Below are 24,437 nucleotides of genomic sequence, written 5' to 3'. Positions count from 1 at the left end.
TTGTAGAGAGTTACATGTGCAGAAGCCTTGCTGCTTTCATATACTAAAAACATAGGGAAAATAATTTCAAAACAATTCCCAAACTCCTCCAGACACTCCTGAGGGAGAGTAGTGTGGTGGTTATGGGCATTGTCCATTAGGTGTCTGCAGTAAGTGCACACACAGATATAGGGTTGCCAGACTCAATAGAGGACAGGACTTCTGTGCCTTTAATTGCCCTGCTCTCTTTTGAGTCTGGAAACCTTAAAGAGAAACCAGCAAGACCCTTTGCTTGGAAATTAAACAAAGGGTCTGCTGGTTTCTCTTTAAGGTTTCCAGACTCAAAAGAGAGCAGGGCAATTAAAGGCACAGAAGTCCTGTCCTTTATTGAGTCTGGCAACCCTACACAGATACTGCACTAGCTCATGTTGCGCCACTTGAAGCTGGAGGCTCAGCCTTTTTCTGACGCTTCTTAAAGCACTACCCAAATCTGAAAAACCATTTTGACCGAAGACTCTTGCAAGACTAAGGCGCGCGCGCGCACGCACACACACACACACACACACAATGAACATGCGTAGGCTGTATCTGGCAGTGGCAACTCTATAGCGATACTGCTTTCAGCTCTATGAAAAGCTGGTATCTATATTCAGCCTCAGTTATAGCTCCCCCCACTCCACAAAGTAATTAACAAGCATGACACCACCTGATAATTTGTCAATGTGAAGGCAGGTTGCTCTGAATTCCACTTTCACATATGCTATCAATCATATATTTAAAAGCATGCACAAACAGGCCTATGGGCTTTATTAAATCCTTTTTTAAAAGCATGTGACATTTTTACAGCCATGATATCAGAGTGCTGTATGTCAGATTCCTTAATGGAAAGTTAATGTACCTCCTTTGCTGAATGATAAACGATTCCACCAATCTGGGCACAGGTTCATTGTTCATGGGAGGAATCCAACATTGTACTCTTTCGGTCCAGATCCCTTTTACAGCATTCTTTCCCCTTCCACTTTCTTTTCCACTTTCGTTTATACAGGCGGAAGAATTCCACTCAGTTGTGCATGTTCTTCTGGAATGGCTGGCTGAGGCTGAGCAGGCCCTTCGTTTCCATGGCAATCTCCCAGATGATGAAGAGTCTCTGCGTACTCTAATAGATCAGCATCGGGTGAGTGAGATAATTGAGACAAGATTTAGGAAAAGGTCGGAATAAAATAAAACTATTTATGGCTTATTTGTATCTGGCAATGAAAATTAGTTCCTAGAAATAAGGGCTCGTGGTTCACCCCCTCCTATACATGACTGGATTTAAATGGGAAACTTTTGATGGATGATTGATAACTCAATCAGCTAAAGCACCTTAAAATCAGTATACTTTCTTTAAATGTTTCCTTCCCAAACCATAATAAAATTCTTGATATTTACAGCAACACCGTTATTAAACTGCAGTAGAACCTATCATACCCCTTGGAGTCTTGTCATAGACCATGTCCCAGGCAATCAATCCTCTCCATCCCAAGAAGTCAGATTCAGCAGAATTCTAGTAGCAAATTCATTCTCTTCCTATTACTCCCAGTCTTTACATACTTTGTAGGTCACTTCCCCAGTAGGTTAAACCTTCTCTTCCAGACAAAAAAATGCTAGCAGGAAAGACTTCAGGACAAAGGCATAAGAAGGTGGGTAATTGGCTAAATATTTATAGTGCCCATCATAGAAGTCAGGTGCCAAGAATGAAGCCATTATATCCCTCTGTTGAACAAGGCCTGCACAATTTATGACCCATCAGGTTAGCGTACCACTGGCAGTTCATTTCATAGCTGCCAAGTACCCCGTTTCCCCCGGGAAACCCCCATTTTTACTTAACTTTTCCCGGTGGTCTCCCATATCACTTCGTCTCCCGTTTTTCTCCATTATTTTCTCCTGCCGGCGGCCATTTTTTTCTTTCCGATTTGCCCTTCTATGGGCACCAAAAATGGTGGCCATTTTTGGTGCCCATAGATGGGCGGAGCAACACCGGAAGTTGCGTCGATGCACTTCCTGACATGCGTACAAGCGACTTTCGAAGCCGGCGGCGGCCATTTTTGGTGCCCATAGAAGGGCAAAGCGACACCGGAAGTTATGTCGACGCAACTTCCGGTGTCACACGGCTGCCGGTCCCAGATTCTGCAGCCCGGGACTTGGAAGGTAAGGTTCATGTATAGTGGATAAGAGCAAGACATGCAGAAGGTGCAGATCATTACTTGTTTACACTTTTCTAGGGCAGATTTGCATGCTAAGGGAGATTGTGATTATGGTAAATGAAGTGGAATGGGGAAATACATAATGCAACAACATCATCACTTCATGTGGTCTGTTTTACTATGTATTTTTGAGATGTGTAGCTGCTGTTTTTGTCTCTTGTAACATGTAGTTCTTCCCAGAGTTTTATTGCTTTCAGTTGGATTGTCATTCCCCACTCCCAACCCACTCCCCCCCCCTTTTTTCTCTTTTCTTTTCTTTTGGTAATGGTTTACACTATGAGTCAGGCCATTTGTGTAGCTACTCCTCCAGCTCCACCATTTTCCCTCCCTGGCTAGTCTTCATGTATCTGTTACCATACTATGAGATCATTGAAAGGCTGCCAGACGCTATATTGGTAATGAAGAAGAGAATATCTTGTTTACTGTCATTCCCTCTGAACAGGCTCCAGATGGTTGTCTTTGGGTTTTCTCTCACCAACGAAAAGGCAAATTCTCTCTCTCTCTCTCTCTCTCTCTCTCTCTCTCTCTCTCTCTCTCTCTCTCTTTCCTCACATGCACAGTTCTCTAGGCAAAAGCAATACGTAAACACAAGATAACAACGTACAATAACGGCAGCTAAAATGTAAACCATACTTTAAAAATTTACAAGCTGTAGAAGTTGTGAGTGAAGACGCATTTTAACACAAGAGTTTGGAGTATCTTCAAACATCTAAACCTAAATATATCACATACTTTAGTTCTGCTGCTTTCCCCTTTGTTTTTGTGAAGGAAATGTCTAATAGGGATCTTTTTGTGTAGTAACATTTTTAAATTCTTGCCCTACTCTGGTGGGGTTATTTGACTGCCAGTCTATCAAGTAAGGCATTTCAGCCCCTTATTTTATATTGAAAAGCTTAGTTTCATAAACAATTACCCTTTTAAAAAATTGCACTTGGTTTAATAGAGGTTAGGTCTCCTAGATAATTCAGATTTTACCTCTCCTTGTGGGCTTTGAGGCCAATAGGCACAGTGGGTTAATGCATTAAACTAGGTAAGAAGGGAAATAAATTTATGCTCTTGCTCTCTAACCTACTCCACCTCCTACACCACTCAAAAGTCTCATATATCCTCTCTTGTAAAAATGTTATATATCCTTAATTCACTTTCTGATTTTCCAAATCAGCATAGGATTACTTAGAGCCTGTAGCTTACAATGTGCACAGTAAAAAACAATAAAATATAGAAGATAGTCCAAAACAGGCACCCCCAAACTGTGGCCCTCCAGATGTTTTCGACTACAATTTCCACCATCCCTGACCACTGGTCCTCTTAGCTAGGGATCATGGGAGTTGTAGGCCAAAACATCTGGAGGGCCGCAGTTTGGGGGTGCCTGGTCTAAAACAACAGCAGAGAAACACAGCAGCCAAAATATCCAGGAGGGCTCAAAACCTGATTAAAAAGGGAACATGTTAACTCCCCAGGAGAGGAATTGGGAGGGGGGCCATCACAGGAAAGGCTGTATTGCGTTTTGTCACCTTACAAATAGAAGGGCATTTGTGGAAGATCTGAATTCTCAGGATCTTTGAGATGAGCATTTCAAACAAAAAACAAAATTCTCAAGAAGAGGACTATTATTTTGTTCTCTGAACCCCAGTGAAAGTGGGCCTCAGACGCCTGCATCCCCTATTCCTTATCCTCAGGAAGCAGGAAACAAGTGCAGCAGGGAAGTTGGCATTAGTTTGTAACCCAGATAGATAGGTCCTGATTTCTTCCTTGTTCAGGGCACCATCCTCCCACTTGTGGGGCTTTGTGGAGCAGCGAGGCCACTGCCGTATCCGCAAGTCCTGCTACTCAGGGTGACTATACTGGAAGATGCGTGGAGGGTAAAGGATGATCGGGTCCAGTCCAGACCTGATGCTGTCACACAATAGCAGCGAACAAATATTGCAGTATTGAATTGCAGGCTCCAGCATGCATATTGTTTCTTCAATTAGCCCTTAGTCTACAGTGGATCTTAAAATATTCTTAATAAGTGGTTAACTTTCCTCATGCTTCTCTTCTCTTCTTCCTTCTCTGCCACTGGATCAACTCAGGTTCTGAGTGATTCAGTGTATGCATTTGCTCTTTTTGGCTAAGCCAGCAAAGTCTGAAATCACTTGGATTTTACCTTTGAACCACTGCCAGCACCTAATTGAAATCACTGTTTCTGCCTTAGGAATTCATGCGAAAACTGGAAGAAAAAAAGGCTGAACTAACGAAAGCCACAGGTATGGGAGAAGCCATCCTGGCTATCTGCCACCCAGACTCCATCACTACCATTAAGCACTGGATAACAATCATCAGAGCAAGGTTTGAAGAGGTCAGTCCATCTCTAGCAGGTTCTCTCTGGTAATAATAATCAGTCTTTGATAGCCTGGAACACAACTGACAATTAGCAAGGCACTTATATTGTGAGGAAACGATCCAGCTGCCGAGAACAAAATGTTTAACATACTCATGCTGTCATGTGTAATAGGCTGGTTTTGGCTCTTCCTTTGCAGATGTCTCTTGAGGAAGAAGTAAAACACTCCGCAGATCAGTTTGCATTCAAAGATAATCACAATGAATTAGAAATTAAGCTTTGAAACAGGGATAGGGAACCTGTGGTTCTACAGACATTGTTGGACTCCCAACTCCCATCAGCGCCAACCACTATGGCCATTTGTCAAGGATTAAGGAGTATTATGTGATACTTCTCAAAATGTTACCATATAGTAAATACCCAGTCGTTAAACACAGCAGCGCTTTCCAACACTTCTGTGCTGCTAGAAACCTTTGGGTCACAGTAAAAAGGCAGTGACTGTTCTTTTTGTACTTCTCTTCATGGGGTGCAAATAGTTCCAGCTTCTACTCACAGAGCTCACCAATGTGGTTGCTGAGCAGTCCTTTGATAATTCATGTGAAAGTAATGGAGCACCCAAAGCCCTGGGTTGTGTGAATGTGAATATCATGCATACTTTTCTTTTCAAGGTGTCAGCATGGGCAAAGCAACATCAGCAGAGATTGGCAGGGGCCCTGGCTGCACTTATCACTAATCAAGAGCTGTTGGAAGCATTATTGACCTGGTTGCAGTGGGCAGAGACGACACTTAGTGAAAAAGATAAGGAAGTCATTCCTCAGGAGATTGATGATGTTAAGGCACTCATAGCTGAGCATCAGGTAAGAGGGCCATTGCTATGATTATGAAACTAGTCAGCTTCAATCTACTTATGTGCATATGCATATTTTGGAAGTTCAGGTGGATCAGAGGTTTTTTAATAAACAATTTTTTAAAAAACATACATTGGTCACATGATCAAACGTGTTCTGGTTCACGTAGCCGCCTGTTTTTATGTATGTTGTTTTATCGTATTGGACAGCATTGTTCTGGTAAAAGGTGAAGAAAGGCAATATTAAGGAAAACTGCTCTGTTCTTGTACACAGCAAAGCAGTGCACCTATTCACCATGCAATTGATTTCTCTCTTAGAATAAAGAGACAGGACAGCAAAGAAAAAGAAATTTAAAACAATAAATAAGCTGAACTGTAAGATAATACTGTATTGCTTATTTTCAACTTTACATTCTACAATATGCCTTAGAATTGTTCTAGGACCACATAGTTCCTTCATAAAGTCAAAGTTGAGTATTTTCCTTGTTGGTATGCCAATTAGGAGAACGTTGTCATTACTATTTGGGACAAGAGATCAATATATTTATTATGGGAGAAACATGCACTTTAGAACACTTGGATGTTGATGGAAGTGCTTTCTTTTAATCTGAGCATGTAGCTCAAGAAGCCACAGCCCATATTGTTGTTCTCATCCACATGCTCATGGCAGACAAGGTAGTTGTGCAGACATTCAGGTGTTAGCGAGCAGCTGCTGTATCCAATGTAGATGCTAATCTAGATATGAGAGAAATCAGCATGGGAAGTAGGAGTTCTGTGCATACATGGGAAATCCCACAGACATCTGGATCAGAACCTTTGTATCCCCAAATAGGGTATGTTGCAAATTATTATTGTGCATTGTTAGCCAAAGCAACCACCCTTTAATTGCAGACATTCATGGAGGAAATGACCAGAAAACAGCCTGATGTGGATAAGGTTACTAAGACACATAAAAGGAAAGCAGCTGACTCTGGTCCAATTCATTCTCATATTCCTGTACTGGATAAAGGAAGAGGAGGAAGTAAGTAATGATCTCATATATATGTGGTATCAGTCATTCAGCCTTCAGTCATTATTATTTATATTTATAAGCTGCCAGAATTTAAATTACTATTTCTGATTTATGAAGTGGACAGGGTTGTCTACAGGGTCAGGAACCTGTAGCCCTAAAGCCAAACCTATCTTTCTGTTACATGGCCACCCGGAATCACAGTTGTTAGGCCTCTCCCTTCTTCCTATAGAAACATGCTATGTTACCTTTTGTTTACATTGCCTTGAGAAGCAGAAGTACAGTACATTTTTCTGTATTTTAACAGGAAAGCGTTCCCCAACACCAAGCATGTATCCCTCAGGTGCACAGGCTCAGATTGAAACCAAGAATCCACGGGTGAACCTCTTGGTCAGCAAATGGCAGCAAGTCTGGCTTCTGGCTCTGGAAAGAAGAAGGAAACTTAACGATGCTTTAGACCGATTAGAGGAGGTCAGTAAACAGCAGATACAACATTAACAGTGTTTGCTATAACTAAGCCTTGGTTCATGTCTTATTGGCCACTCCTCTTTGTGTGGTGGAGGACCAGGCAGACACCCTTCCTTTGACCAAGCAGAAGTAGCTTATGTGCTGGTCAGTGCGTACCAACACCCAATTATGTGAAGGCCCTGCTCATGCCTAATTATTATTATTCACTTTTATTACAAAGGTAGTTCAAAGTGATTTACATTAATTATATTTAAAGCAATTTACATTAATTTATGTTAATTTCTCCCTTGCTTTTTTGTGATGGAAATATATCACATAAGCAGACATCAGCATGGAGTGCCATTGGTGTTGCGTAGACATAATATTGGGGTGTATGCTCCTTCCTCTTTCCCAGTACTCCCTTCAGAACAAATCCACCACAAATCCACCAAAGGTGATCATAGTGGTGATTTGTAAGCCCCCTTCATACTTTAGTTTCAAAAAAAGAAAACAGGGTTTTGGGGAGGGCAAGGGAAAGACTCCTAAGGTTGGCTTCCAGTTTGCACATTAACATCTGCTCTGAACTTTAGCATCATGGTTATATGTATATCTCACAAGACAGTTCACCTCTTTTTTCCATTTTTCCTTTTGTCTCAAGCTGAAAGAATTTGCCAACTTTGATTTTGATATTTGGCGGAAGAAGTATATGCGTTGGATGAACCATAAGAAATCTCGAGTCATGGACTTCTTTAGGAGGATAGATAAAGATCAGGATGGAAAGATAACCAGACAGGAATTTATTGATGGGATTCTTTCTTCAAGTAAGTTTAGAAGCAAAGTTTGATCCTTTGCATATTAAGTTTAAACCAGACAGAGGGCCTTCTCGGTAGCAGCACCCGCCCTGTGGAATGCCCTTCCATCAGATGTCAAGGAAATAAGCAGTTATCCTAATATTAAAAGACATCTGAAGACAGCCCTGTTTAGGGAAGCTTCTAATATTTAATGCTGTATTGTTTTAATATTCAATTGGGAGCCGCCCAGGAGTGGCTGGGGAGACTCAGCCAGACGGGCGGGGCATAAATAATAAATTATTATTATTATTATTATTATTATTATTATTATTATTATTATTATTATTTAATTCCTCAGAGTTTTGGAATGCTAGGAAGTCATCGGTTTCCCAAAAGGTCATAGGTAAGAGTTGGTCATTCTAATGTGAACTGTTCTTGTCATCTGCAGAATTTCCTACTAGTCGATTGGAAATGAGTGCGGTAGCAGATATCTTTGACAGAGATGGTGATGGCTATATTGACTATTACGAGTTTGTAGCAGCACTTCATCCAAACAAAGATGCATACAAGCCTCTGACAGATGCTGACAAAATTGAAGATGAGGTGCTCTTCCCCCCTCCCCCCCGCCTCTTTCTTAAAGTATCTTTTCTCTGGAATTGCATGTTGAACTTGTAGTCCCATTGTTTTCTTGACCTGATTCCACAATTTACCGTAAATGGCAATTAATATAATTTGCTTCTGATTGTCGTTTTGACAGGTGACAAGGCAGGTAGCAAAATGTAAATGTGCAAAGCGATTCCAAGTGGAGCAGATTGGTGATAACAAGTACAGAGTAAGTATAGAAATCAGTCATGTTATCTGTTGGATTTAGACTCCCCTATTCTGCAAAGGAGTAATTTAACTAAATTAATAATATAGTGTGAATTTGATGTATTTTCTCATTTTTTTAAAACAACAACAACAACAACAACAACAACATCATTTGGGACCCTATTGCATTTTTCACCAGCCACAGTGCATGAAGCGAGATGCTGCTGTTGCGCCACCCTCTTGGCCGCAGGTGCTATCGCTCTCTGGGATGATGTGGCAGCAGAGTAGCAGTGGTAGGTGTAGATGCATGTGCCCCTGTGGCCACCACTGCTGTCAACCCAGTGGTCTCCTGCCTTCATCTCTGCTCTGCCCCTGCCATCCCATCCCAGCAAGCGGCAGCACCACCGCAGTGGCAGGGCCCCACTTTATGCACCACAGCTGTTCTTTAATCACTCCATCTGATCCTTTAGCTTGGGATTGAAGAAGAAGAAAAGCTACTATTATACCACTGAAGTCACAACAAATCTTTTCTTGCATTGGAATTGTAAATAACTTTCCAAAGGAGCCTAGGTTTTGATGAAACTTCCAAGTAATAGAGCTTAATGCCTGTTACATATATTCCATGTGTGCACTGAGTTATACCTGCAGCTTTCAAGGTTTTATAGTGGAACATTCATGAACATCTGGATTAAAATTATTATTTTTTTCCAACAGAGCAAACATTTGGGAGTGTATTAGCCTTCCAAACATATCTGAATAAATTTGTACTTTGTCATCACCATCCTGTCTTTTTTTTGTTTGATTTTGATTTCATTGAAGCATGCTTTCCTTTTTCTAGATAGAAAATGTGCCAGAAAAACCAGCAAGTAGATATCAAGGGGGGGATCTGCCAAATTGTTGTCCCCTTCTTTCATTTCAATTCAGCAATGTCATTTTTCATTGAGAATTTGGTGGAAGGAAATAAAAATTATACAGCAAGCAATACTGTAGATAGGTGTCATAGGAATCAGGTCCGACAGCATTAACAGCCCAGACAGCTGATGTTATCTGCACATCTCTAAGCTACATACTAAATTGGAAGGTTTAGAATGTGTATGTGCTATTAGAGTGTGTTCTAGAGGATTTCCTGTTACACTAATTATGTCTTTCTCCCATTTTCCATCTCTTGTCAGTTCTTCCTGGGAAATCAGGTATAAACAGTGGAATGTGTTATGGAGTTCCTAGTATTCTTTTAATACATCATCATTTCAGCTTGCAGTGGTTTGTCCTCCCCTACCCTTTCACCCTAAGCTAATTCATTGTTGGTCAGCTACGATGCCTCTCTGGAAATGCTTAGCTGGTTTCCTTGTTTTGGGAATTGCCTTTTTTGCCTGCTGCTGCCTCATTAATGAGATTACTTTTAAGGGAACCAGATAATAGACTGCATTAATTGGTAGTGCGAATGCCTTTGTGCGTTCTTCCTGTGGTTTACACACTGGAATTGCTGTTAAGATTTTACTGTAATTAATGTATGGAGTATCCTTTAAATTTCCATGCTGCATTCCACTGTAAGATGATCCAGGACCTTGCACTTTTTAAAGCTTTTACCCCCCCCCCCAAGGACATTCAATTAGAAATTGAATAGGGAAATTGCATTTTCATAAAAACCATCACTGTGCAATTGGGCACCATGCAGACTGCATCCCTGGTAAAGACTGCCTATTTCTGTTTTGTTTCATGTGCACTCGATCATTCTTCTCGCTTCTTGAAGTTATACAGTGGAACCTCGTTTGTTGAATGCCTCCGTTGTCATACGTTTCAGCTCCTGAATGCAGAAAACCTGGAAGTAACTGCTCTGGTTTTTGAACGATTTTCGGAAGCTGAACATGCTACACGGCTTCCATTTTGAGTTTCCCTATTGTATTGATGCTTCCGCTTTCAGTTTTCGAATGTTTTGGAAGTCGAACAGTCTTCTGGAATGGATGACGTTCAGAAACCGAGGTTCCGCTGTATCATCCTTTCTTAGAATCTATAGGAAGATTATATAGATTTTTTAGAATGAGATTACTCAACATTATGCAGTATTTAAAAAATCCCATTCGTGATTTAAAGTTTCACCTACTCTGAAATGAGTACAATAAGCTAATTTTTCCTTCTCATGCTATCCATGCTAATACATTATATAATCTTAACTTTTGCCTTTGTTTAGCCCACTGGTCCCAATTCTAAAGCCACTCCCAATTTGCATGATACGATGTTCTTGATTTCCTAGATGATGTAGTGAAGGGAGTTTGTTCTCCTGCTTTCTTCAGGAGGGTGGATGTGGCTTTGCCTCAGCACCATTAAATGAAGGAGACAGGAAGCACTGGAGCTGCAAGGGGCATTGTTGAAGCATTGTGCAGTCTGGAAAATGGAGAGAGAAATGTTCCACTCCCAAATGGGAGTTGGGGGACTGGGGGAGGTTGCTTGCTCCTGACCGCAGCAGAGTGACACCTGAGATTAGGGATCATTTGGCACAACAATAGTAGAAGTTAATTACCTAAATGGGCTCAGGGAAAGAAGAACTGGGGGTGGGAATGGTAAGCGCCCCAAAATATTGTAATGGTGATAGATGGGGTTTCCCACACAATCTCCCAGGCTTTATTGGCTCAAAGGGAAATTTCCCCAGACTTATGTATTTAGGAGCTGCCATATAGAATGGAGTACATTCCCCCACCACCACCACCAAAGGACCATCAGAAAATACAGTTGCTGCAGCATAAAATATTGTGAGTGAAAAAAGAAAGAAAGAAAATCTTCAGCCACTGATTACTTTGGGTATTCTCAATTTGTTAACTTTATATGCTTTCCTCTTATTTGGTTCCCAAAAGTAACATGCCTTTCTCCCTTTGCTTAAGCTGTGTCTCAGTAAGGTACATGAAAAATTAAACTCAGCTACATGATTTGGCTGTAAAACAAGTAGTGCTTACCATAGCTTCTTTCCAAGGATGAAATCCGGCATTTTATTCTAGTGTGATCTTTGGGAAGAACTCCCTATAGGTACCCACATGAAGAATCAATCTGGTCTTACATATCACAGTAATCCGAGTTAAGAAGTGCTGAATCCCTCTGGTGAATCCCTCTATTTATTTTTTTCATCCCAGGAACAGGGTGGCTCTGAGATCCTACCTGTAATGGAGGATCAGTTGGAGGTGGACAAGAGATTTGGATGAGTTGGATTGATAATATGGAAGAGTGGGGTCTTTTGCATTGTTTGGGATTTAAAGGTTGTAACCCCACAGTCTACTAGTGCGCTTTTCAAATTGCACAGTATAGTTAGAAGTGAGGCAGCCATGGCCTTTCTCCCCTGGTCCTGTTGTCCTTCCCTTCCTCCACTTGCTGTAATGGTCAGGCCTGCAGGTGTGTTGTGCAGCAGTTTGGGGTGAATCACAATGGCAGGAAAAGAAAAGAGCAGAACACATTCCTATTACAGTGGGGAATGTAAAGGTACAGAGTTGCATCCAATGGTAAAGCTGATAGTAAAGCTTCTACCAATGAAAGGGGGAGGAGCCTTTTTGAGCTATTCCTCCCTCCTGCAGCCAACCCTCCTTTACATCTGCTACACAGGCAGATTTAGTGAGGCTGTGGGGGGTCTGCAGTGGGGAAGGGGGAAATATCCCCCTTCTCTCCTCATTCTGTGGATGGAAACCTTACTGCCAGCTGAGCCAGGTCTCTCAGTTACAGTCTGACGACATTAGCTATGATTCATAGCGTTTTGCAATGGTAGTGTAAGGCGTCCACTGGAATTGTTGGAGACACTTTATGTATTAGTGATTTGACACTAATGTCATGGAAAGGAGATTCGAAATGTGCATATAAAGAGTGAAGGAGAAACTCATGTGGCCATCCTTATGCTACATTTTAGTTCCCTATTGGCCTGGCTCAGATCATTCTATATCAGCTTATTGAACCAAAGTATGCATGAGCCTTGTTGCCCACACACTCTGTCCTGTGTGGTGTAGTGGTTAAGAGCAGTAGACTCGTAATCTGGGGAACCGGGTTCGTGTCTCCGCTCCTCCACATGCAGCTGTTGGGTGATCTTGGGCAAGTCACACTTCTTTGAAGGCTCTCAGCCCCATCCACCTCACAGGGTGTCTGTTGTGGGGGAGGAAGGGAAAGGAGAAGCCGCTTTGAGACTCCTTAGGGTAGTGATAAAGCAATATATCAAATCCAAACTCCTCTTCTTCTTCTTCTTCTTCTTCTTCTTCTTCTTCTTCTTCTTCTTCTTCTTCTTCTTCTTCTTCTTCTTCTTCTTCCTTGCATTGCTCTTCCCTCTTCTCTTCTCTGCATGCTGCAATAAGCCTTCAATTAAACATACTTTCCTACTACATCCAAACTGGGAAGCTATGGGTGCAATGTTCAGAACGAACTAGGATCTTAAAACAACTTCAAACCATGGTTTAAGATCCTGGGTTGTTCTGAACATTGTTAACCATAGTTTCCCATTTTGGACATAACAGGAAATTATGGTTAATTGAAGACTTATTGACTTATTGCAGTATGTTAAAGAGGGAAGAGTCTGTGCGCACTGCCAGAAGACTCCTTCATATCTCAGATTAAGGCTAAACATGTTGCCCCAAATGCATTCATGGATTGGGCTTTGAGCCACTTGAATGAGCCTGAAAATTATGCCATAATGGTGCAGAGATTTTCACCATGTGTGCTAATATACAAAGCACAGAATGTAATGAGTCATTTAGATCACTAACGAATTTTGCTAAAGCCCCAGGATATTTGGGATGGGAATCAGTTGCTTTTCTTTATTTCACATTTCAGTAAGTTATTGTCTACTTGTACATATTAAAGAGCCCTCGGACTTGGTGTGTGCGCTGTAACATTTGGAAAGAATGTTGTTTGAGCACCCCTTTTCAGGTGCTTTCTGCATAACTGGCACATTAATGCTTTAAAACCAAAACCAGTTATAAAACCAATATGGAGAGAGGAAATATGTGTTGAGAGGAAGTATGTCTGGAATGTGTGTTACATTCAAAGAGTGGAGCTATGCTTTCCAACTACTTGCATAAGAACATGTGGACAGGCTATAAGGGAAATCCTAAGGGATTTTGCAGCATTTCCAAAGCACTTTGAAGGGCCAGCATTTATTTCCTAAAACTTTGCTTTTGACAAAGTGAAGCAGAAGTACAATTTTGCACACTTGAAGTTCTCCTTAGACCGTTGGAGGATGTCAGCTCCTGCCCCCACCATGTGAGGGTTTTTTTGTTTGGGTTTCTTTTTTCTTCTAACTCTAAACTGATACTTGCGCTAGTGAAGCTGCATATTTGCAACTGAAAATTACCACATCATTAAAGTTGGGGAGACTATCCTTCTGGAAGGAGATGTGAGCTCTAGCATTGGGGAGAGGGAGTCTGCAGCCTTCAAGTTTTTTTTTTTTTTTACAGATATAAAGTACTCACAGAATTGCATCATTATTACTTTGAGTTCAAAGGATAGTCTTGCTGGTGCTGGCCAGTTATTTGTTTACTTTAAAATGTTGTGTGTTTGGGGTAGTATAATGGAGTTCAGCCAGCATCTAACGAAATAAGAAAAATGAAACTTAAAAGATAAAATAGACAATAAAAACATTTACTAGAAAAGTGGAGACATGCCACTAATGGTTCAATAGCTACCTAATTTATGACACTGAAACCCTTGGACATCCAATGAGGCTGAATGTTGGATGATTCAGGGCCGATAAAAGAAAGTTACTTCTTCATGCAGCTCATAAACTGTGGAACTTACTCCCACAGGAGGCAATGATAGCTACCAACCTAGATGGATTTAAAAGAGGATTGGACAAATTCATGGAGGAGAGGGCTGCTTAAGGCTGCTAGCCATGATGGCTATGATTATGAAAACCAGTTGCTGCAAACCACAGGAGCAGAGAGTGCTGTTATACTTGAATCCTGCTTGTGGGTTTCCCACAAGCATCTAGTTTGACCACTGTAAGAACAGATGGGCCTAGATTGCCCTAATCCATTGCCCTAATCCAGCTTCTTCTTAGGTTCTTCTCACACTGGCTATAGAAATACGCATAATGTGTGGGAGAATGGTCACAAAATGCTATAAAAAATAGCACCCCTTGAAGAAGGGGATCCTTGAAGAAAGATAACGGGATCCCTCACAAAAACTGTATTTGTTACATGATACACTTGCCTAGAAAAGCCCTTGGCGGCTATTCTAAGGGGCAGCTTTCCAGAAGGCAAGAGGGTGAAAAAGAAATTCTGAAATAACAATAAAAGGCTGTTTTCCTGACTTATCCAGTGGTCATCACTGTAATATGTGTACTGCGGATCAGTGTCCTCATAATGAGTTCTAATCCATATTTCGGTGGAAATATTCTTATCCTTTTTGCAAGGAGAGATCAGTGAAGGTTTTAGTATTGACAGTACAATTCCATTATTCAATAGCTCCATGTATTACATGACTAATTTTTCTCCTTTGAAAAGATCTGAGAAACATCCATGTGGCTCTCAAGAATCAAGGTGGGGGGGGGAGTCAAACCTAGCAGCATTATACCCTTGTGCTCTGCCTCCCTCCCCTCCCCCACCAATCTCATTGCTACCTTTTGGGTTAATGCAGTTGCATTCAACTTGAAAACAACCTTTACCATGTGCATAATGCAAAACTCTTTGGTGATTTTTCTACTAATGATTTAGGAGCTTATTGTGTGTGGCTAATTTTAACCCTCTTGGCTTGGAGTGCACCGTGCTGTTGAGAACTTGTAGGAAACCTTGAGATTGATTTCCTGTCTTCTTGCACAGTTTGGTGACTCCCAGCAACTCCGTCTTGTCCGCATTCTGCGGAGCACTGTTATGGTTCGAGTTGGAGGCGGATGGATGGCACTTGATGAGTTCTTAGTGAAAAATGATCCTTGCAGAGGTATGTAGGAAGACTTCTTTACATATGACTATTAAACTCATTAATAGTCAACATTAATATACAACTGCTGTCATGGATTAACTAGGGTGGTAGAGGTTAGAAGGATGAAATGTAAACTGTATAAATCCCTGGTTTAGTTAAACACTGATTCACTTACGATGCCCTACTTATATACATCTTGCTATTTTCAAGGACTACCTACTGAAGATACTGTAGACCAGAGCTTTCCAAACTCTGTGTCACGACACGTTAATGTGTTGGCTGCAGTGCGTAGGTGTGTCGCACGAATGCTCCCCACGCTCCTCCCAGAGCTGGAAAGGGGTTAGTTTAACCTCTGGTTTGCTAGTAAAACTGAATTACTGTGTCGTGAAATGATGCCAAACTGAATTACTGTCCCTAAATGATGCATGTCTAAAAAGTGTGTCACCAACATGAAAAGTTTGGAAGGCTCTGCTGTACACTCTGGCTATGCATTGCATTCACCATGTGAGAGCTTGACATGCAAGGAATTTCTTTGGCCCTCTCACACCAACAGAATGAAAAGCTGTCAGGAACACAGAAACCACACATACAGGAAAGGAGGAAGTGCTGGCTTCCCTTCCCTATCCATTGGTTATCTCCCCTTTTCTCTGTTGTTAGCAGCTAATTTTTCCTCAGAGTTGGGAGGGGGGAAGAGCAGAAACTCTGGTGGGACCACTCTTACGGTGAGTGTAACATGTAGCCTGGTTCCTAGTGAACAGCTGAAGAGGAAAATGGCTCTCTGGTTTGTGGCCTAGATCTTCCAAGGATTCTAATCTATTGAGCCTAGATTTGTAAGCAGATTTCACTGTGGCATCTTTACAGCCTTATAAGCCTAAAACCTGATTCACAGAAGAGGGTAGCCTGGGTTTAGTTGAAATCATTTCTGGGTCCTAGGTCTGCCTGCTGTGTGTGTTGATAGAATGCAGTAGGCATGGGATTGGTTGGGCTAGGCTTACCAAGAGGTGAAGTGAAGCAATCACTCTGGGGGGCAAAATTCCAGATGTTCAGTGCAAATGGTAAGTAAAATAGTGATTACTTGCTAATCCCAGAGGGGATAATATAAAGGGCATCGTCCAGTTTTATGTTGTGAAGGTACAAAGGAATGTTAAGAAGGGGTGGTGAATGTAGTGTTCTATTTCTCAAAAATGAAAAGTAGCTACAGAAAACATTATTGGGCATATATTAGATTATTTTTCTCTGTAGTTAAAACTGTGAATTCTAAACGCAATGCTGCAAGTTCAGACTAAAAAGTAAACATTGTGGTGGTATACATGCTTCTTAGGGTTATATATTTCTTTTTCCTTGATCAGGCTAATGCTTACTTACCCAGCCACCATTTTATCAAATACAATTGAAACTACACCTTAAAATTCCTGCTGTTTAGTAAAGGATTCATATGGCTGGATGTTACCTGTAGTGTTGAGAAAAAGAGTGAACTGTGCCTCTGGTGAAAAACTTCTGTTTTAGCTACGTTATGCTTGAGTCACATTTTACATTCCTGCTGTACAGGAATAAATGAGATAGTTATACAGCCTGCATTGATTCCATCACCCCATCTCATACTCTACTCTGAAGAATCTTAACAGGACAAAAGTGGAATGTAGCATTCTGACTGAATTTAATTGACTCCTATAATAACACATTAGATGTGCTATTTTATTCTTATATTGTGAGATGCCTACAATCCACCCATGTTCCACCTAAGTCAGGTGAACAATACTTGATTTGACATATTTATTGTTGCTGCTTTTAAAAAACAACAGCTGGTTTCTGCAGCTGATTACCACCAAGCTTCACATTACAGGAATTGGGTTCTTCAACACCAGTGTATACAAACCCCACCCCCACCCCACACGTAATGGCTGCTACTGTAGTTTATGCCTTTCCCTTCCTCCTCCAGCACAACTACAAGGAAGCATTAACTTCTGTTTTAAATTAACCACAGCTTTTTATCATCTGGACAAAATGTGGTTAATCTTAACCACTTATTTAAACAAGCCAACTTCAGACCATAGTTTAAGAAGATGACTTGTTTCAATAAACCATAGTTAAGGTAAATCACAGTCTAGGTTTGGACATCATGCAAAACTGTAGTTACTTAAAGTGGAAGCAGAAGCTTCTTATCCTTTCTCATGGCCCACACCAGAGGAGGACAAGGCAGGGGAGAAGTCCAGAGCTCACTACACAGCTCATCACTAACATAAACCATGGTTTAGCGTTATGTGTAAATTGAGTCAATTTGGAGAGATTATTTTTTTTCTGAAACAGATTTTCAGCAAGGAAAGTTCATTTGTGATTTTCAGTATTACTGAATATGAGTCTGAATTTTTTTGTTTGTTTTCCATTTGTGGGGTACTTCACCCACAAAAATCCCTTTCAATGGGCAACATAATTTCAGAGATAAACCTATCTCAAAAGGATGGAACGTAAGATTGCATTCTTCATCAAATCTGCCATGAAAACACTAGCTCTTATGTGGAAACTGTAAATCATATGCAAAACTGTTGGGTGTTTTAATGGTGACTAGGTTTCATTCTATTAAAGCACTATGTGGTATGTTGTGTCCTCATTTCATGTAACCTTGAAAAGTATGAAGATAGAAGATCCCTTTTTGAAGATGGCAAAGAAATGACTTGCTTTCTTTTTTTACCTACATGATGACATTGGGACTGCCTGCAGCTGAGCTTACACCAAGAGTGGTTTCTTTTGCTGAAGAAAACTCCATGACCTTCCTTAGGAACACTTAGCGAGAACTTTTAATCACTTAAGATCTGTCCTTGGCCTGCAGCTTTGAGTCTTCTTGCATATGCAACTGCTGTAATTGATTTCTTCTCCTGCTAACAATTTTCTTTTAATATGACCCATATCCTGTGTCATTTTTTCTAGTTCATCATCATGGGAGTAAAATGTTACGTTCGGAATCAAACTCTTCAATTACCACTCAGCCTACTATAGGTTGGCAAACCCCTCTCTTTGTCTCTCCTGTTCTTATGTTCTTTTCCATTTCCTACCCACTCTGCTTTGATATATACAAATATATATTTAACACAATGCTTCACGTTTCACATTTTTTAGCCTTAACACTTATTGCACTGGCTGGTGCTTGAGAGCTTGCTTCTAAATTTCCTTTGACACGCTCGAAGAGAGTGTTTCAAAAGCAATTGCCATTAAGACAGAGAAAACCAAATGCTAACCTGTTTACGCATCTGAACCTTGTGGGAAGTTCTCACCTTTGCCTCTAATACCTGCGTTTGTCTGTGCCCAGCATCCCATCACTTCTTTACAGTTTGGGAGTTTCTGTTTGTCATTGCATGTTGCCCAACTGCATTACTATATAGCTTAGAATTAATATGGTTTTATGCTTTTCTCTCCGTGTTTACTCATCGTAGCCAGCATCTGTTTCTGAATCATCCAAACACTGGTAGCATTAGTCAAATGGGTCTTCAGGTTGAGTCTGTGCATTGGTAACCAAATAGCATGTTGAGCCATTCCATTATCATGCTGATTTATGTTGACAGCAGTTCATCTCTGCTAGCATAAAATGTTAGATGCGCAGTTCATCTTTTGCTAGCAAAAACTGTTAGATGTGCATATTCTGCAAATGAACTTTTTTGTCTCAAACAAATGCATTACTCACTAATGTGTTTGAATTGTTTGGCCTGTTTGTTTAGCTCTAGCAAGGACAGCGAGATGGACAGGCAGCTGGGGAAATAATCAGACTTCTCCATTTCTCTCTTTCGCATCCTCTAGCTAAAGGGAGGACGAACATGGAGCTACGTGAAAAATTCATTTTGGCAGATGGAGCTAGCCAAAGCATGGCTGCCTTCCGACAAAGGGGACGCAGATCACGACCTTCTTCAAGGGGTGCTTCACCCAACAGATCCATGTCTGTGTCAAATCCACCTGCTCAAGGAGCTCCAACATCAGCTCTTGCTGCCAGCACACCCAAGGTATGACTGGAGTGGTGCAGCTGAAATTTAATGCAGTTAATAAAATCAGGCCAAGCTTGCTACAGTTCGCAATAATGCTACCCTAAAACAAATAGGGGAGGTATTGGTTATTTTATTTCTCAAAGAAAGCTAACAAAGTTTTTTATTGTTTCCTCCCTTACAATCGCAGCGGTCGTGCAAGCCTGGGAAAAAACATGTAAGCTAATTAGAAAAGTGAAAAAATAAATAAATTAAAAAACATTAACCCACCATTGCATTTTTAAAAGCACACATACATTCTCTTTTGTATAGAATGCTTGTCAACTGTTCCTGCTTTGTTTTGGTGTCATTTTGTTTTTGACTTTTTACTGTGAGATTCAGTATTCATAATCTGAATATTCCTCTCCATGACATTGTTTTCCATCGCCTGTTCTTCACCCTTGTGATTTGCCATTGTTCCATACAGACACCCCATCATTTAACACGCAACTATGGTAAACCATGGTTGATAAACAGCAAAACATCATCTCCTTGTAAACCTCCAGAGTGCTCTGAATATCAAGTGTCATCCACAGAGGTACAGTAATGGATGGATATTCTAGTCTAACATTCACTAAAACTATCCTGTTAGCTAACAGTCACTACAGTTCCTTGCCCAGCTCTGCTGTACCTTCCTTACACATTAATGCACTCTGTTTGTTTTCAATCTTCTATCCAGCAATTTTACTTTCTCTCTTTTTAAATCTATAAATTGATCAGTCGTTGGAGTTTGTTTGGGTCTTGATGAGCATGTCTTTAAATTCTATAAAACTATGGTCAAACTAGGAATCAGCTCTGTACATGTGGAGTCTAAGATATTTATAACTGAAATCATCTAGTTTGCTCTAGATAGGTAGGTAGATAAATATGAGATCCTGGCGCATTACCATTCCGCCTAATTAAAAGTTCTGTGGAATGCAAGAAGTTTCAGATTCCTACACTAACATTAAGTTAGTCCAATATTATTTTACCTGTCATTGGTGTTCTGGCTCTGTTGGACCCCATTTATTACTTAGGCCTCACTCTGTCTCAGAGCTAAGCACACCAAAATCAATAAACTAAAACACTTTCTGTTCCGTGTTGAACTATGACCTGAGTTCAGTTTCTAGCCCTTCCCACCCCAACAGCTCAGAACAAGAAACGGCATTAAAATAGAAACTATAAATACCATGCTTAGGAAACCTAGATAAAATGATGAGATTGCATTGCAACTCTCCCATATCTGCTTTACCCTGGCTATTAAAAATGAGTCAAAATAAAAATATCTTACAGTGCATCTGGCTCAGTCCTCCAAGAGAAAGAAGTTCCATGTATCTCAAGGGGCTGCCAAGAATGCCTCACTTTGTGCCCTCATGGTACAAACGTGCATTAAGATTAATTATCTGGTGATTGTGGAACACTGGGTAGGTGGCAGCCACCAAAATATTTAGGACCCGAAGTGTAAGTGCCAACCATGGGGAAACAACCCAAGCTGTAATTTCTCAGTTCTCATAGGGAAATGGTCGATAGCCTTGTTTGTTTAGAACAAGGGAATATTGAGAACTGAAATACATAAAAGATTGAAAGAGTCTACTGTGGATTAATGAGCCAAAGATTAAATCAGTAGACTGTCTCCTGCCAACATAATACTGCTGTCTTCTCACATAATACAAAATTATATTGGAGTATACAGTACATCAATGGTTAGCGCTGAGAAGAATGTGTTATTGCTGCTCTTGCTTGTGGCGGCTACCACTTCTGCTACTTTCCCTCCAGCTTTTTCTCCAACTAACTTCTGAGATTTTTGTATGGCTTTGCTTACTATCGGTAGGTAGCGAAACACCTACTTAGCGATCCTTCCCATAAAATACATTTATTACATGTACAGAATTATTACTCCTAAATATCCACAGGATTTAAAACACAATACAGAACATGAATTGCTGGCTGTTTCTAATATTAGGCTTTCTTTTTCTCCATACTTAAGCAGATAGCATAGCCTCAATGTAAACTTCCTATTTGCATTTAGCTATTAGTAGCAAACCAAAGAAGTGTCAGCGCAGCAATTTAATTGTCTTCCCTGGTCAGAATTAATTCCATATGGCCTTGATGACTAAACAGTGATCCTTCAGACCAGTTACACATGGATGCATTTTTCAGAAGCATAGGCATGTTACACATTGTTGCAGAAAAAATAGCAGAATGTCTTGTCATAAAAGTAAACTCATGATTTTGTAGTTTAGAGTTGACTTCATCAGATACATGAAGTGTGATCCTAAGTTGTTAGGTATACTACATCTTGACATGTAAATATAAAAAGCCATTTTGTTTGTTTGTTTGTTCGTTTATACAATGTCATCAGTATACAAAGCACCTTACCAGCAAGAACCAGACAGGTTCTTGCTCTCAAGAAGCTTATAAACTAAAAATTGATAACTGGGAAACATTGAGGGAGGGAAGGAAGAGATACAGTGACAGGTAAAGTGCTTTACATGCTAGATATTATTACCATTTGGTTCCCTTTCCAACTCATTAACTAAATATTCCTATGTCATCACTTTTTGGAATAGCTTTTTCTTTGCCATGCATGTTCCGAAGAAGGTGATATGGATGGAGCCCCAAATTCAGTTCTTGTTTGTTGCAGAACATAATGGGTTTGTTTCATTCCAGTTCTCCTTGTGTCCTACAGGGGACTCCAATACAAGGGAGTAAACTTAGATTGCCAGGATATCTGTCCGGGAAGGGTTTCCATTCTGGAGAAGACAGCAGCCTCATTTCAACAGCAGCTACAAGAGTCAGGGCACATTTTGCAGGTGAGCACTGGAGAGCTTGAAATAAATGTCTCTGGGATGCTAGTACAGTCATATCTCGGGTTGCGTCCGCTGCGGGTTGCATTTTTCCAGGTTGCGAACGCGGCTGACCTGGAAGTGTTTACTTCCGGGTTCTGCCACACGTGCATGCACAGAAGTGTTCTGCGTGCTTCACACATGCGCAGAAGCGCTTATCGCGCTTTCACGCATGCGTGAAAGTGCCGCTCGGGTTGCGGACTTTTCAGGGTGTGAACAGCACCCCAGAACGGATCAGGTCTACAACCCGAGGTACCACTGTACCTAATACAAAGAGTAAAAAGTAGACTACTGCATGTATACACATTGCGTGGGATCTGCTTCTTTGGGAGGCTGAAATGTGGCAGATCCTGCTTTGAATCAAGGCCTTGGTCCTGATGAAATTCTGGTTCACTGAAGCTGGGATGTAAAATTGGAACTGCATACTGATCTCGTCTAACTTGTGAGTTTCATGATACCAGAGGAGAAGGAGCTAAAGTGAAAAGTTCCACTTGTGATGCAAAGCACTTTAAAGGGGAAATAATTGGCATTGAAAACAGAAGATTGCTCTGACTCGTATCAACCAGCTGCGCATAACAGAGGGGCTCTCATGTACCCATGTAGGATTGAAACAGGGAATACTTGCTGTGCCCAGTGGGTAGCATCCAGAACATCCCTGCTGAACGTGACAAAAGGCCCATCCAGTCCAGCATCATGTTTTCATGATGGCCAATCAGGATGGGAAGCCCACAATCAGGATGTGAAGTGTAGCAGGAGCCTCCTTACCAGTGAAACCCAATCACTAGTGTTCAGAGATTAGTAGAAGCTGCCACAACTAGAAGCCACGGTTAGCTTTATCCTCTGGTTTGTAATGAAAGAGTAACACTTGCTTGAGTAGACTTCTGGATGCCCATAATGGAGCACCATGAAGCTCTTGAGGATGCCAGTACAAAATCAGCCTTCGTTATCCCTGCTCACTCTAATCGCAATGGGTGTATTTCTCCTCCTCATGCAGACACGCCAAGAAAAACGCCAAGCAGACCTGGAAGTCGAGCAGGAAGCAAGGCTGGCAGCAGAGCAAGCAGCCGCCGGGGCAGTGACGCATCTGATTTTGACATTTCAGAAATTCAGTCTGTGTGCTCGGATGTATCGGAGACTGTTCATACCCCAATTAGGCCAACGCCCCGACCCAATTCTCGCTCAGCATCTGGCAAACCTTCCAAAATTCCAACTCCACAAAGAAAGTTGCCGGCCAGCAAATTAGACAAGTCCTCCAAGAGATAGTGTGATTGGCTCTGTCAAGACCTTCTTTTTCCTGTGCATTATTAAATATTTAAGTTTTTAAGATGTAAAATATTCTGTAGAAATTATTGTGAAATATTACGAGAGTTGGATTTTTAATTTTGCAGATGGCCTTATTTGTGTATTTGTCTTGTTTATTTTATGTGTATGATTTTTGTCAAATTTTGTTTCATTTATGCCATATCATATGTGAATAGGAGAAAGTTTTTTCCCCAATGTAACTAACGGTTGTTTGCAGTAATGTGTAGAGAGATCACTAAAAGCAATTACTGAATGTACAATTGTCTTTGCGTCCTAAGTCAACAAGGCCTGTCACTTCATCATTAGATTAACAGTAAAGGATACCTCATAACTTTGTCTTAATACAAATGAAAAAGACAACAGTCAACATTTTGAGCTAACACAGTGGACACGAAGAGGCATGTGGCAGGGATACTAAGAAACAGAAGACACAGTTCATACTGCAGTTAATCAAACATTATCCTACAGAGAATTCACAGAGAGGGTTACTTAAAGAGCGCTTGCCAGTACTTCACTACTCCAATATTTTGCAGCATTTTCTGTGCCATTGCTTTAAAGGCCAGACACCATCTGGAATCTAGAAATATTACACTTGTATCAGAATGCCAGTATAATCTGCATTCACATCAGCGTGAGGTTTTCTTTTGCTTGAGTGGATGATAGCACTGTATCATTGGACTCATTTTATATCAAAGCAGTTTTGCTTGCAGAAAGAAAAGGAAAAAAATCTATGAAATAAAGCTTGTCCCTTCTCTTTGTTGCTACTGTATTCCTTATATCCCATGGAGGTCTGTGTTCTGTTCAACTTTACATCGTACATGATTTGAAAGAGCCAAATCATTACTTTCAGAACAACCCTTATTTTTTCCCCATTTCCCCATTTCATGCAATCATTGGATTCCTTCAGTAAACCAATTTTTGCACGTCATAAGACACAATACACCATTCATGCCTTCAACAAGAATTCTATACTGT

The 24,437-nt window shown here is 40.8% G+C and overlaps 1 protein-coding gene across 41 annotated transcripts in view; it reads left to right on the top strand.

Annotated features, from left to right (window-relative positions):
* DST (dystonin) overlaps window positions 1–24,216 on the top strand; it is a 299,278-nt gene extending 275,062 nt beyond the window's left edge. For 25 of the 41 annotated variants that reach the window (XM_035109746.3, XM_088665773.1, XM_035109753.3 and 22 more), the window contains 15 exons: window positions 1,025–1,153; window positions 4,420–4,563; window positions 5,214–5,402; window positions 6,284–6,413; window positions 6,709–6,872; window positions 7,507–7,669; window positions 8,088–8,242; window positions 8,397–8,471; window positions 9,622–9,639; window positions 15,229–15,346; window positions 18,254–18,322; window positions 19,118–19,317; window positions 19,763–19,873; window positions 22,004–22,127; window positions 23,155–24,216. In XM_035109746.3, coding sequence (XP_034965637.3) covers window positions 1,025–1,153; window positions 4,420–4,563; window positions 5,214–5,402; window positions 6,284–6,413; window positions 6,709–6,872; window positions 7,507–7,669; window positions 8,088–8,242; window positions 8,397–8,471; window positions 9,622–9,639; window positions 15,229–15,346; window positions 18,254–18,322; window positions 19,118–19,317; window positions 19,763–19,873; window positions 22,004–22,127; window positions 23,155–23,423 — 2,058 coding nt within the window. In that variant the 3' untranslated portion in view covers window positions 23,424–24,216. Of the gene's footprint in view, window positions 1–1,024; window positions 1,154–4,419; window positions 4,564–5,213; window positions 5,403–6,283; window positions 6,414–6,708; window positions 6,873–7,506; window positions 7,670–8,087; window positions 8,243–8,396; window positions 8,472–9,621; window positions 9,640–15,228; window positions 15,347–18,253; window positions 18,323–19,117; window positions 19,318–19,486; window positions 19,670–19,762; window positions 19,874–22,003; window positions 22,128–23,154 lie in introns of those variants that run through there. The other 16 variants (XM_088665785.1, XM_088665777.1, XM_088665802.1 and 13 more) reach the window with 11 other exon arrangements.
* Window positions 24,217–24,437: the final 221 nt, after the last annotated feature.

Source organism: Zootoca vivipara, chromosome 3 (assembly GCF_965207765.1).
Source record: "Zootoca vivipara chromosome 3, rZooViv2.hap1.1, whole genome shotgun sequence".
In the NCBI taxonomy this organism is placed as follows: Eukaryota; Metazoa; Chordata; class Lepidosauria; order Squamata; family Lacertidae; genus Zootoca; species Zootoca vivipara.
Note: the sequence above shows the minus strand (reverse complement) of the source record. Positions and strands in the feature narration are given on the sequence as shown.